This window comes from Sciurus vulgaris (genome assembly GCF_902686455.1).
Source record: "Sciurus vulgaris genome assembly, chromosome: 11".
Classification (NCBI taxonomy): Eukaryota; Metazoa; Chordata; class Mammalia; order Rodentia; family Sciuridae; genus Sciurus; species Sciurus vulgaris.
In genome coordinates, this window is record NC_136472.1 from 41,108,854 (window position 1) to 41,124,874 (window position 16,021).

Genomic DNA, 16,021 nt, shown 5'->3' on the forward strand with positions numbered 1-16,021 from the left:
GAATATGTGTGAGCATATTTAAAATAGGCCATCTTTTCATGTAGAAGTAAATGTCAGTGAAATGATGGATTCTCATCATTTTAATTATTGATGATTTGGAAATATTTCAATTCCATGACACACAGGACACATTCTAAATAGCAGCATAACACTTTTTCTCATACCTGCGTCAATAATGAAATGTTCTGTCATATTTTGTTTTTCAAAAAATGCATTAGTTTAATGAACATGGATTCATGTATTATATTGTTTCATTATATATATCTATTAAGGTTGTTGTTTTTAATTATTGTGTTAAAAGCACAAGTGTCAAGAAGTGACCCACTACTCATATCACACCATACCTTGCTATTTCTTCTTCTGGATCTTAAACAGAATGCTGTAGTGTTGCCTGCACCAATGGTTGCTTTATCCTGCTAAAGCTAATACCGAACTTCATGATGCCTACCTATAGGGCAAAATACAGGAGCAAATTTAGGCAGCTACAGGAGTTTGGGCTGGTTTTCCTAAATTCCTTTTTATTATTGATTTCAATAGAACCTATACTAGGTGATTTTGTTAGTCCGTTTTATGTCTCACTTGGCTGTGTATACTCAAAAGTAGAAACTAGCATCATAAAGAAGGAAAAGGGATTCTTCTATTTGAAGAGGTAAAGTCACAAGTATGTATTTCATGTGTTTCCCTGTTCCAAAGGTTTTAAACCTATAAATTAGTGTACATGGTATCCTTACTATATAAATGTTTATAGATATGGATTTGAAGACAATTGTAGGAGACCAAAGGTGACGTTAGCCAGTAGGGAAACCTAAAGCATTTGCATATAGCTTGCAGCTTCCCCTCCTACTTTCAAATATCAAATCATTGGGAAAGACCTAAATTCTTAAGATATTCATGAAATAGTGAATTAATTATATACATACACAAAGATATACTTATTTTAAAAAGATGCCTACAAACAACATAATTCTGATAATTTGAATGGTTCAATGGTTTCTGTATGTCATGTACCCAGTTATGGCTTTAAGTTTGTTAGGTTTACTCCTTATAATCCCTGAGTTAGAGCTATAGATCCATAGTCACTTATCTGCAATTCTCGAACTCAAGATTGTAGAAGTCTAAACGCTTTTTAAAATAACTCCTTTGGTGGTAGAATCTTATTTGCCATAACAAATTGTTAAAAAATAATTAATGTGTTTAACTTTGGGCTGCTACTTTCCTGAGGATATTATATGATGTGTGATATATACACCATTTTATATATATATGATGTTACCATGAACTTTTTTGAAACCCAAAGTTTCTAGATATCAAACCACAATTGACCTTAATGGTTTTGGTTATTTTGGTTAATGTCTTTCTGCTATAGTTGCAAAGAACTCTGATAAATGTTAATTCTTACTGGAATATTAATTCATAAGGTTTATAAATATTGTCCTTTTTATCTCAAGTTGTTTGTTGCATGGATGACAGTGGACAAAGTCCTTCTCCCTGACTAGAACTGAGAGAATATATGGGATGTAATAAAAACAAAAGAAAACAACACCCTCAAAACCAGTGATTCCCTGTTTAAGGAGGCAGAAGGAACAGCCTTTGAGTTAAAGGGAGAACATTTGTTCATTCATTTATCAAGTGAACATATATTTATTGAGTTCCTACAATGTTCAAGGCACTGCTCTCATGTTTTAAGGATATAGTATGAACAAGAAAGAGGTCTCATGGAGATTAGATTCTAGAGAGGTGGAATGAGATAAAGAACATAAACATAAAAAGAACAAAATAATTATTGGCAATGTGTTATAAAGGAAATAAAAAAGATTGTATAATAAGAAGAAATGTTCTAGAAACAAAAGGAGGGATTTTTAAAATGAAACGGGCATTTACAGTAATCATTAAGTTAAAACTTTTAGAGAGTTGACTGCCTACCCTGCTTGTTACTGAATTCATATATGCATTTGATAATTACTTCTTCAGAGCAGTTTGCCTTTCTCACTGTTCATTTTTTAAACTTTCAGACATCTTCTAGGAGAGTGTGAGACATGCATTATTTGTTTAGTGGAAAGAATGTTAGCCATGAATTCAGATGATCCTGCAAGATTCTCACCCCACTGTATGACCTTGGGCAAACTGGCCTGCACTTTTATTGCCCTTATGTGTAAAATAGAGGTAATAATATCTTAAAGGATTATTGAATACTATCTTATTTTTCTAATAAAGATAGATTATTTGAAGATTAAATATCTAAATCCCTAGTCTAAATTTAAAAAGCAAGACCAGCATTTTATAAACAGTATAACTAAGATTTCAAGTCTATCACTCAGAAGCTGTGTTCACTCATACCTTCTGAGAACAATTGTTTGTGTTTAGGAATACAAGAAAAATCTTGTTTCTATTTATCATTGCCAGGAAAGCAAATTACAGTGTAAACCTGGGCAAATCACTAATCTCTTTAAACCTGAGTTTCCTCATCCATAAATCAAGCATAATTGTATATACCTCACAGCGTTGCTATGAGGAGTAGCTAAGATGATAAGGGTAAAAATCTGACACATAATAGGTGTTAAAAATATCATCTGTCTACCTGGTCTATATTTACGCTCTTTTGCTCCATCCTTTTCTAGGCATGTGTCCACAAGTTTTTCATACAGGTTTCATAAGAACCTGATTTTACTACCAAAGATATTTGCCAGGTCTGAGATTTTGAAACATATTCAATCAAATTAAAATCCCTACTGAGCTGTGGTGGGTATAGATTGGTATGGAAATCTGAGTTAGAGGCTTTGAATTCTTGCTATCTGAGGTTTAGGTAAAGATCAAGTCTTTTTGTAAAAAGAGCCCCAAATAGTCTTACTCTACTCTATTCCAAGAGTTGTATTTTAAAATATGTTCATGACCCAGGGCTAGCCTTAACTTCCAGCTGCCATAACTTATTTAAACAAAGTTCATAGAAAAGTTCAGGGAAAGGGTGACAACATTTTGATTGGCACAATAGATGGGATGTTTGTAATTTTAATCAAATTTAAATTGAAGACATACTTCAAATGATATGTCAGACTAGTGTTACTGAGTTAAAATCTAATGACAACCACTGTCATTATTAGTTAAATATAGCCATCATGCCTATAGCAATACATGATGACACTTAAGAACATGCAGAAACAAAGAGCGTAAGTATTTAGAGAAAAGGGAGTGACTAGAAACTCAATTGAATGCAGGAATGTGACCTGGATTTAATCTATTTACCAAACATAGAAGCAATTGTATTTTAGGCAGATGATATAATTGAATATAGCAGTATGTTTTCTTACTGTCAGAGCATTTATATTTTATAAACTCATCTTGCACCCATGAAATGATGTGCTTGTTCATATTTAATGTCATTATCTATACCTAGTTGGCAGTCAGAACATGAGTGTGTTTTCAAGTTTATTGCCCAACTACAAGAGAATGAATTTTTAAAGCTAAGAAGATTTTTAATAAGCTCATGAATTTGAAGTTGCAAGTTTGCTGCTTTTATTTTAGTGGTAGAACAAGGTAGGGTTCTTTTTGCCTGGTACACAAAATTGAAAATTATAATGTGGAGAATGCCTAGATTTATTTAATTTTATGACATTCATTGGCTTTTTGTTTTTGAATTAAACTGAGGGAATGTAATTATATTGTAGATAGACTTTTTAACACAGAAGCAGACTAGAAAGTGCTTATCTTTTTCTCTATTTGGTTAAAAATAAAACCACAAAAAGAAAATGTGGATTCTTCAAAATGAAAAATAATTCATAGTTGGGGCATAGCATTCTGTGAGTGCTTTAGAGAGAATAAGAGTATGAACGATCATACACTGGGACCCTTCGGGGGAAGCATTATCCAAGATTATGCTAACCTTTTAAACTTCAGAAAAGTCCAGCCACCACTTTCATCTTTACCCAGTGGCATCTTAAGTTTCTAGGGAGAAGTGCCTGAAGAAAAAAGACTGAGACAGTTCTGGTCATGGATGCTTTGGAGGCCATGAGGTGTGGCTAGCAAATTTAGAGGGGTAGATAAATAATAATGTGAGAAGAGGGACCCTTCTTTGGATTTGGGTGTGTAGGACAGAAACATTGCTGAGAGTACTGTTAAGGTGGAGAATCAAGAACTGTCCATAGAGGAACTTTAATGTTCTGCTGTTGAGATTCATGCTTGGGAAGGCAATTTATTTGTTCCTGTTCTCTGCGGAAGCTCTCTCTAGGAAGAATATATTCCTATGGCTTTCTCAAGCCCCTTTTTACAATTGCCATATTTGTAATCATATTTATAATTACTGATGAAATGTCTGTCATTGCCCCAGATCAAGTTTGCTTAGGGTAGAAACCATGGCTGCCTTATTTGGCACCATTTTCTGGCACAGGGCTTGGCACTTACTAGGTAGATGTACAACATTTTTCAGTGGATATGTGAAGGACCAAATGAAATAGATCATGGTGAACCATTTATATCCCAACAAGGTGTTAGTAGAAGGGAATGGAAAAGACCTCTTTAGAAGAGCTTCCATGACTGCACAGAGTGAGTAGACATTTAGGAGGAACATATTAAACTTCCCCTGCCCAAAACTCATATGTAGAGATGTTAATGTCCCCATTTGGCAGAAAATTAGGGTGTACTAGCCCAAAAGTAATTGCATTATAGAGAGTCGTTATGTTATAAAGGACAGACTATGGTCAGAAGTGGATAAATGATTGCCAAGGGACATATAGAATCTGAGGACCTCAGGTTTTGAGCTTTCCCATATCCTTTCAGGAATGCCCTATTTTAACCATTCTCTCCCCTTCCATCTTTCCTTCCTTCCTTTCTTTTTCTTTTTTGTTTTTGTGGGGTGATAGGTGGGAATAGAAAAGGACTCTCAGATTCATTGAACACTTTTCTTAGTATTTCTTATAGTACCTTATATAGATAGGTTCTTACTAACTGTTATTGACAATAAGGAAATAAGAAAGAGGAGATGCATGACCATAGGGAAGGTCACTTCTCACTGCCAAGGGATCTGTGAGACCAGGCTCACTCTTTTCTAATTCCGGCAAGGAGATGGTTGGGGGAAAAGTAGAGAGATGGGAGGTAGCTGTTTTCTAATTCTTACAAAGGTACAGATAGTCTCAGTCCTGGTAGCTGAATTTGGATTTTTGAATTTGAGAAAGTAATAAAAGACAACTGTTGAAAGCATTTATTGACGATGGCTAGCATTTTTCCTAGAAGTTCAAAATGGATTTGGATGGGATTAAGGTTCTTGTTTTAGTACTCAGCTTGGCTCCTTGCCCCACATGCCCTATGGTCCCCTCACTTTTTTCTTACTACTCACTCTACCCATTCCCAGCCTCTGAGATTATCGTCTTCTTCATCAGGGCTAAAACCTAGTCTATCTTTGTTGAGCATCCTCAGGTTTTCCATGCTAATAAGGTCTGATTCTCTTTTTTCCTTCTTGCTCTGGACAGGCCATCAGATTTCCAATCACATTTCTTAACATGAAGTCATCATATGTCACCTCATGCTCTAAATAGAAGGGTTCCCTGGATCTTCAGCTGCTCCCTATATAGGAGATCCAGGCCCATATTTTGAGAAATGTTTCTGCAGAGCTTTCTTTTTCCTTACTTATCCCAATAGCTTTATTGTACAAGGAAATGAATTTTGTCTTAATGTAAGGAAGATTTTCCCCGTCTGTCCAAAAGATACAATGGCCTGCTTTGGGGAGGTGTCATGCCTCTCAGTGTTTTGCACAAGTACAGATCTGGTTACTTCTTATCCTCCTTGCTCTATCTCTGCCTCACAATAGCCCGTCATGATTTTGTATGACGCAGTCTTCACATGCACTGTTTTCTCCTCTGAGATTATACTTGCCATTTGTTGCTTAGTCCATGTTTGCTTCAAATCCTGCCACATGACCTTCTTCAGGGAAGCCTTTCTTGACAAGTTTAAGTCGTGGTAGTGTCCTTAATTCATGTTCCCTCAAATCCATGTGTGTACCTCTCTATTCCCAAACATACCAAGAACTCATTGAGGTTTTATGTGTGCAGTGTCAATAGGGAGCATGTGTGAAATGTTCAATATATATTTGCTGGGGATGCAAGGGTGGTTCAACATCAGGAAATCAATAAATGTAATTCACCATATCAATAGACTTAAAGTCAAGAATCACATGATTATTTCAATAGATGCAGAAAAAGCATTTGATAAAATACAGCACCCCTTCATGCTCAAAACACTAGAAAAAATAGGGATAGTGGGAACATTCCTTAACATTGTAAAGGCCATTTATGCTAAGCCCATGGCTAATATCATTCTAAATGGTGAAAAACTGAAAGCATTCCCCCTAAAAACTGGAACAAGGCAGGGATGCCCTCTTTCACCACTTCTATTCAATATCATCCTTGAAACTCTAGCCAGAGCAATTAGACAGACCAAAGAAATTAAAGGGATACGAATAGGAAAAGAAGAACTCAAACTATCCCTATTTGCTGATGATATGACTATATACTTAGAGGAACCAGGAAATTCCACCAGAAAACTTTTAGAACTCATAAGTGAATTCAGTAAAGTAGTGGGATATAAGATCAATGCACATAAATCTAATGCATTTTTATACATTAGTGATGAATCTTTGGAAAGAATAATTAGGAAAACTACCCCATTCACAATAGCCTTGAAAAAAATAAAATACTTGGGAATCAATCTCACAAAAGAGGTGAAAGACCTCTACAATGAGAACTACAGAACACTAAAGAAAGAAATTGAAGAAAACCTTAGAAGATGGAAAGATCTCCCATGTTCTTGGATAGGAAGAATTAATATTGTCAAAATGGCCATACTACCTAAAGTGCTATACAGATTCAATGCAATTCCAATTAAAATCCCAATGATGTACCTTACAGAAATAGAGCAAGCAATTATGAAATTCATCTGGAAGAATAAGAAACCCAAAATAGCTAAAGCAATCCTCAGTAGAAAGAGCGAAGCAGGGGGTATCACAATACCAGATCTTCAACTCTACTACAAAGCAATAGTAACAAAAACGGCATGGTATTGGTACCAAAATAGAAAGGTAGATCAATGGTACAGAACAGAGGACACGAACACAAACCCAAATAAATACAATTTTCTTATACTAGACAAAGGGGCCAAAAATATGCAATGGAGAAAAGATAGCCTCTTCAACAAATGGTGCTGGGAGAATTGGAAATCCATATGCAACAGAATCAAACTAAACCCATATCTCTCACCATGCACGAAACTAAACTCAAAATGGATTAAGGACCTGGGAATCAGACCAGAGACCTTGCAGATTATAGAAGAAAAAGTAGGTCCAGATCTTCAACACGTCAGCTTAGGACCAGACTTCCTCAACAGGATTCCCATAGCACAAGAAATAAAAGCAAGAATCAATAACTGGGATAAATTCAAACTAAAAAGCTTTTTCTCAGCAAAGGAAACTATCAGCAATGCGAAGAGAGAGCCTACAGAGTGGGAGAAAATCTTTGCCAATCTTACTTCAGATAGAGCACTAATCTCCAGAATCTATTTGCTGAATGAATAATTGGGTGAATGAAATAAGTGGTTAAGTCAATTTTTTTTTTTTTTTTTTTTTTTTTTTTTTTTTTGCAGTACTGGGGATAGAACCCAGGGTCTTGTGCTTGCGAGGCAAGCACTCTACCAACTGAGCTATATCCCCAGCCCTAAGTCAGTAAGTTTTAAAGTTTCTTTCAACCTCAAAGTTTTACAGTGCTGAAGCTAATCCATAGTATGCACTAAGTTGTAGAATTTTTTGCTGCTTCTTACTGAGTTATTCTCTATGACATACATTCTCATTTCCTAGTGAATTCAATTAGGGACATAATAATGAAATAGCTAACTAATCATGGGTATAGAAATGCAATATTTTCCCAAACACAGAGAAAACAGGAATCACATTAATATCTACCTAATGAAAATATTGCTTTAAATCAATTTAATAACTATTTAATAGTATTCACACTCTGATTTGATATATTTGACATATATTCTACAACTATTTGTTGAGCATTTCTGTGTCCCAAGTACTATGTTTGATGTTCTCTATGCAACAGGGAACAAATGCTTATGTTGAAAATGAATGATTGACATTTTTAACTTTATTCAATATCCAACAAGCATACTTGTTTGCAGTGTACCAGAAACTGAGGTACAAATATGAAAACACATTGCAGTCCTTGAAATGCTCATAGTCTAATGGGAACATACACATAAAAGCAGAGAAGTTCAATAAAATGAGTGGCACATAGATGAAGCTGGGAAACCTGAAGAGGGATAGACCAAAGAAAACTTCCTGTAGGAGGTGGCACTGAGAAGGAAGGGAGATGGCACAGCAAAGAGGGAGGGGAAAAGGCATTAGTAAAGTTTGAAGTCAGGAAAGAGAATGGTATGTGTGATAGTTTATACACAGCTGCCTGCTCCTCTGTGAAAGGGGATTATCTCAATATTTCAATCATTCTCAAGTAGACATAATTTTAACTCAGGGGACAGGTGTCAATGTCTAGAGACATTTTTGGTTGCCCCAGCTGGAAAGGCGCCATTGGGCATTTATTGGACATTTAGTGGAAAGAGGCAAGGAATGTTGCTCAATATTTCTTGATGCACAGGACACCCCCACAGCATGGAACATAGAGATGTCAGTGCTTGCTGAGTTTGAGAAACCTAACTGTACTGCATTGGATCGTTCTGAGTGGAGATACTAGAATCTGTAAACAGTTACGGTATTTTGTCATAAAGATCTTTTGATCAAAATATAGGTACTTAATAATGACAGTTACTTTTTAGATAGCACTGAGGTGCCATTATATGGAATGTGGGGAATTGTTAAGACATATGGGAAATGCACTTGTTTTAAATTAGGGGAATTCTTCTGTTACTTGGGGTAAATTGTAGGCACTTGAGGAACTGTACAAGGTCATAGTTAAGAAAGTAGGCTCTGGAGCCATTTGGGTCTGGGTCTCATCTCTGATCCACTTAATCTATAGATGATACAGATCTAGTCCCTTAATTTTCCCAAGGCTCATTTCCTTCATCAATAAAATTGAGATGTCAATATTACCTGCTTCCCAAGGTTGTGAGAACACAATGGATTAGTGTGTTTAAAGCAATTAACACAGTACTTCCAATAAGTGCTTAATGAATATCATGAAGATAATAATAGCACAACTAATATCTAGTATTTTTATTTACCCATAAGTGTTTTATCTGTGGAAACTACTTTCATTCATATAACAAATAAGGGGATTGTTCTTATTGTTCCCATTTCTCTGATAAGAAAACCAAAATGAGGGCTGGGGATATAGCTTGATTGGTAGAGTGCTTGCCTCGCATACACATGGCCCTGGGTTCAATCCCCAGCACTACAAAAAATAAATAAATAAGGTTGATATTTTCAAAGTTTCAGAGCTGGTAAGAGGCAAAGTCAAGATTTAGATTCAGGGGATCTGGCTTCAGAGCATCTGCTCTTGACTAGTAAGCTATGCTGCCTATCTCCTAAATTGTAAATGCATTTTAGCCATTATTAGTAATATTTTATTAGTCTGCTTTAAGAATCTTTAGTTCTATAAAAATTATATAAATTGCCAATAGTTTTTCAATTTTTATCAATATCAAAAGAGATCTGGAAAGTTGAAATACCATTAAAAAACTAGATATAATTTGTGTTATAATTTTTTTTTCAAATTTTACTTTATTATATGATTTTCCTATACCCATCTAGAGTTCTTTAAGAAAGCCTATTTGGAACTTCAGAAATGTGATCTTTCCTATTTTAGACTATTTTTTAAATAAGGAAGGTGTCTTTAGATGTTAAAATTATGACTATTACTTTTATTGGAATATATTTATTGAATGAAATGGTAGCCTTACGCATTAATTTATTCAAGTACTTTCTGAGCACCTACTTCATGCTTCAGGTAAGCATTGTTTTGTGTGTTTATCCTAGTAAGCACACAATTGTATGTTCAATGTGGTTAAGTTCAATGGTAGAGGTCTACACAAAGTGCAGAGAGGAGAGTATCCAAGTTGGAAAAATTTTCTTGGAAGAGATGACCCCTAACTTGAGCTTTGAGGCATGTGTAAGAATTTGAGCTCTTCCTGGTTATTTCCATTTCCTTTTAGGCTTTTGTTTGTCAAGAAGCTCTTGGGGGCTGGGGAGATAGCTCAGTCAGTAGAGTGCTTGCCTTGTAAGCACAAGGCCCTGGGTTCGATCCCCAGCACCCAAAAAAAAAAAAAAAAAAAGAAGCTCTCCTAGGCAAGTTTTATGCTTTTCCTAAGGAAATTCTCTGCCATTCAGGAGCATCAGTGAGCATCAAGGTGGTAAATTAATCATATTTAAGTTCATACTGGGTATAGGTGGGGAATAAAAGTGGCAGATATATATATATACTTAGAGGCAATAAAGTTTATGTTACATAATTACTATGTTTATGAAAAATGGCATAAAAGCAAATTTCTATCAATGAGTCATTTAAATACACAGGAAAAGGTGACATCTAGTCCTAAACCATGTGTAGTGTTCTATACCCTGGTGAAAAGTAACAAGAAATATAAGACTTGATTCTTATCTTTTAAGGGTTTAAATATAGAAACAGAAATAGATATTTACTTATAAAACATTAACTAGGATATGTACTTATAAAACATTTAGTAACTCCATGTGGCTTATGTTCTTTCCTTAGTACCTAGCACAGAGCCTGACATATTGTAGGTTTTCAACATTATTGAATGAACGAATGTGTGGGTGAGTGGCACAGGCTCCAAGTGCTCTTAGGGTTCAAAGAGATGACAGGTCTTTGTGTGCTGGAGCAAAAAGGGAAAATTTTAAACTGGATCTTGAGAATGACCTGAGTCTGAATAGGTGGGAGTTAAAAATGAACATTGTATTCTCAAGGGATAAAGAATCAATTGACAGGCAAAAGAGGGCTCTAAGATACCAGCAGGAAGTCTGGATGGTATGAAATTGTAAACTCTTCTTTTTGACATAAGTTTAAGGAAAGGGACTTCATGTCTTTTTTCATTTTCCTTTTATAGAATATGACACATAGGATGGGCTCAGCCATTATATATTGATTACCTGACAGACCAGTTGGCTGGCTGACTAGTAGATAAACTTCAAAACCTATTTCTAAGATATTTCCCTTTAGGCAATTTAAAAATTGATATTTTGTGAAAATTCAGCTGTGATTAGAATATAGAATGTCAAATGTGATGGAGGAGAAGCAACTACAATTAAGAAACTCTTATAGATGATAAGAGGTTGAGAGAGAAATGAAGTGGGTCCAGTTGGGAATGGAAAGGAATGATGCTTTTAGTAATTACTCCCTTAAAGTTAGATATCCCTTCTTTTTTCTGTCTCAGGTCATGTTCCCTAGAAGCAGGGACTAAAATGGGGATTTCTGTCTAGGAGACCCATTGAGGGAATACTCACAGTTGAAAACTGCGAGCGAGGAAGGAATACAGAGCAGAGGATGACATGCAGACAAGCCGTGTGTTCAGCTAATGTCTAGCCCCAGTCTGAAGTATGAAAGAGGCCACAGAGGAGTCCTCATTGAGGCAAAGGAACTGCTTTTAGTCCCCGGTCATTAGCTTTGGGTGTCTGCCAACGTAGGAGGGAAAAGACCATAACCTTGTAGGCATTTCCTAGCTAGGTTTCTTTGAGTCAAGGACAGTTGTCAGGAGAAGGGTGTAGCTGTGAAGTGGTAGCAGTCAGGATTCTACAGCTGGGGTTTGGTTGCACTAACCTGGTACGAGGAATCTTGACAGGACACCGGCAGTGTCTACTACATTCTTCTATGGTTTCTTCTTCATAGCATCCTGCTGAGAACCATCTTAGGGCTTCCCATCACGTCCAGAATAAAATCAAAACCCTTTTTCTTGACCTGCACAATCTGGCCCCTTTCTACCTCTTTGGCTTTGTGTGTACCAACTCTCTATCTGACTGAACTTTAGTTTTCATTTTCAAGCACGACAAACTCATTCTTACCTTAGAGTCTTTACACTTGGTCTTTGCCCTGCCTGGAATACTCTTCCCCTAGATTTTCACAACAAGCTTCTCATCATGCAGGCCTTTCTATTAAGATGCCACCTCCTCAGAGAGGCCATTCACTGTCAGTCTCGTCCCAAGAAGCTCTGTCCTCTTCACAGCTGTCACCCTGTTGCCTTGATGAGTGCTCTTCCAATAAATGTTATTGAATTAATAAGTAACTGGTTTGAGAGAAGTGAATAAGCATTGAGTGTTCAAGATCACCCTGGATAACAGTGAAAGAAGTGGAAACATTAACAGAAATGAGCACTGTGAAGGGTGAGTCAACGTGTGCAGAAAGATGTGAAATTTTGTCTTCATGTATACATTAAATTTGAGATAATAGCAGAAAATATATGGTAGAGGCAGGATAGTGTTATTAGGAGCACGATTCTAGAACAAAATTCATATCCAAGCTCTACAACATAACCAACTGCTAGATGGTGGGCAAGTTATTTAACCCCTAGTTTCCTTACCTGTAAATGAAGATAATGATATTACCTACATCCTAATGTTATTGAGAGGACTGAATGAGTTATAGGTATTAAATCACATAAGATAGATCTGGCTTACAGTATTGTTTCTAATGAAATTTAAGGAGTCTTGCATATAGAAAAGATAGTGCCAGGACTGTGCGAGTGAATGAACTACCTGTGGACAAAATTTGAGGAGGTACTCACTCACTCATAGGGTTGTGTGAGAGTAATGAGCATACCTCCTTGAATGATGAGTTATTGTCCCTTTATTTGCTTTAGCCTAATCCTGACCCCTGGCTGAAGTAATTGAAGAGAAACCCCTTAAGTAAGGTTCTCTAAATCCAGATATAATACCTTTTCTCTGTGGCCTTCATGGGAGTGGTTTCATGGTATTGTTAATCTCTGGCTTGGCTCACTGTCATTTGATTGCTTCTCAGCCTTTTTCTTCACTTATGTAACCAGCACCCTGTAGTTCCCTCTGCCCAGATACTCAGTGGGTTCTTGTTTTCCTTGTTGGACCCTGCAACAGGATTCCAGAAGGAAAGGGAAGAAGCTAACCTAATGGAGTGACTTCAGTGTGTTATGTGCTTTTATATACAAGATATTTAATCTTCATCAGTAGTGGAATAATGCCCATTAGATACTTGATAGAGGAGAAATCTGAGATTCAGGGATGTATAACTCATCTAGGGTGACCAGAAAGAACTGGGATTGAAATCCCAGCTCTTTGAATGTAGAGTTTATACTTTTCTGCTTTGCAGAGCATCTGGAAGCATCCAGATGGTAGGTAAACTCCCATTAAACTACAAGAATTCATTAGCTTTTTTTTTTTCCAGTGATATTTTAAAAATTTTTCTGAGAGGTACTATTATACCATCTTCTTTTCATACTCTATTTATTTATTGAAGTAAAATTCACATAACATAAAATTAATAATTTTAGAGTGAACAATAACATTTAGTACTTTCACAGTTTAGTTCTAGAACATTTCCATTAATCCAAAATAAAACCCCTTTCCCGTTAAGTTTTTCCCATTCCCCTCTCCTCTCAGTCCCAGGCAACCCTCAGTTTATGTTCTGTTTCTATGGGTTTACCTGTTCTGAATATTTCATACACGTGGAATCTGCAATATGTTATTTTTATGTCTGGCTTCTTCATTTAGTATGTTTTCAAGGTTCATCTACTTTGCAGAATGTATCAGTGTTTTGCTTTTTATGGCTGAATAATACTTCTTTATATATATGTGTGTGTATATATGTATATATTTGTGTGTGTGTATATATATATATATATTAATTTGTGTATGCTTTCATCCATGGATAAGCATTTGGTATCTATCTTTTGGCTATTGTGAATAGTGCTCCTCTGAACTTGCATGTACACATATTTAATTGAGTACCTGTTTTCAATTTCTTTGGAAATATATGAACCCATTAACTTCTAGATCATTTATCTAACTCACTTCCTATCAATTTCAGATTACAAAATGAAAAACATATAACTATGCTAATTTTTTTCTATTTGAAGGCTAATCACATATATAATCTTCTAATCTAATTTTAATTTACTCTGCAAGTTTGCTTATATTTCTGCTCACTGTGTGTGTGTGTGTCTGACTGTCTGAGGGTGTGAGGGTATGGTAGCACAGAGGATTTTAAAAACATTTTAAATATAACCACTCTGAGACTTGAAGGTTATTAGCAACCACTAGCATGTGTTTTACATCAATAACAGCAGATTTTATCTAAATTGCCTTTTCTAGGTCAGAGAGATCATGCTTCATTCAAGGAAAGTGCTAACAGAGAAGGGTTATTTGGAAATTTGGACAAACAAGTAAATGCAGCTATTTTCAGTTTTGTGTAAATAAAATTACAATTCTCTCATTAGGACAAAAAGAGCAGATGAGGGAGGGATGGTTGTGTTTTTGTAATTTATGTGAAAAGGCATATGATCTAAAATAAAGTGAATGCACAAATAAAATAAGTAGCTCAGGAGCAAATTATTTATTTATGAAATGAAACATCTTGAAAAGAAAGGAATGCTGACAATAGCTTAGTGTGCAGTATATCACACTCCTGTTCTTACCCTTTTATTTTCAAAACCATACATAGTAATTTAGTTGCATTCCCATTAATATTAGTGGGAGTTTTGAAACTTAAATTCCTGCACACATCTTTGAAAATGTATAGGTCAATGTAAACTGTTAATGAAAAACTCTTTTTCATTTTCAGTGAAATGGTTTGAATTTCTCACCAATATGTCCTAGAAGGCACCTTCATTCTAGTTATAGGGGAAGAATTATGGTAAGGTTAGTATTTGGAGGTCATCATCTTTAAAGCACCATGGATAAGAAATCACATTAAAGAGAAAAAGGTGCTTTCCCACCACAAAGTTCAGGATCTATGTTGTTTTATAGTAAGCAAAGGGGATTGGACCCTTTCAGTGGTCCCTTTCAGCTGGGTGCATCTGATCTGTGATAGAGGCATGCTAAGGTGAATTTTAATTAGGACTAAATTGTGGTATTACTCTTTCATACCCTGAACATCTGTTCCCTTCAGAAATGATGATTTATGCAAGCTATCAGAGCAGACAGCTTGCTACAGCTTATGTCACGGTTAGTGGGAAGCTGGTGGTAGCATTTCAGAAAACCAGCATCTAAATGGAGACTGGCCAGTGTGTATGATATAGGTAATAGGGGGGAGGGAAGCATGATGTGTCCATTTTTAATTCTGAAGCCAAATATTGACTTGCCTTTTAAAAAAAATTATCTTCTAGACCATCTGTTGTTAATGAAGAAAATAACTTGGACAATGAATGGGCTGATGCTTCCTACTGATGTCAAAAGACGGAAAACCAAGCCTGTTCTTTCTAGTAGAATGAAGAAACTTACTGAGAAGACCTCAGTCCGAATTCTGTTCTTTAAGAATGGCATGGGACAGGATGGGCATGAGATTACAGTGGGAAAGGAAACAATGAAAAAGGTAATTTTGTACTAAATATTGAAATATGAATCAAATTTCAAAGATTTTATGGCTTTAAAAATGTGGGGTTTTTTTTTTCCTTCTAAATAGCAATATCAACTAATAAATTGAAATATCAAGGAAGGCATTACATATATTCACCTGGTTGAAAGTGTACTTACTGCCCTAACAGCATGAATTACTTTAGTTAAGCAAAGATACTTATTTGATTAATATAGTTGGCCATTAACCTGGTAAAAGTTATGTTTACACCAGGAGGAACTTTCTAGTTGATTCAATATTTTAGAAGATATTTAGAATTAAGTCATTGTAACCTAGCTTCAAATCTCAAATATGCCTCTTTTCATTTAGAATAAGATCTAAAAGTGGCCTTGCTCCTTAGAAGAATGAGCAAAGTCTGAAATAACTAAAATTAAATTTAAAAAATAAATCTGAACAATCCTAAGAAATATTGTATATCAACGAAACTTAAAAAACTGAAATTTGTAGTATTACTTATCATAGAAATTCCC

At 35.6% G+C, this 16,021-nt stretch overlaps 1 protein-coding gene across 1 annotated transcript in view; it reads left to right on the forward strand.

Annotated features, from left to right (window-relative positions):
• DCDC1 (doublecortin domain containing 1) overlaps positions 1-16,021 on the forward strand; it is a gene marked incomplete at its 5' end in the record, with an annotated part of 513,039 nt that overhangs the window by 23,482 nt on the left and 473,536 nt on the right. Inside the window, 1 exon segment of the mRNA XM_079105478.1 lies at positions 15,304-15,509. Within this exon segment, the coding sequence (XP_078961604.1) occupies positions 15,304-15,509 (206 nt within the window).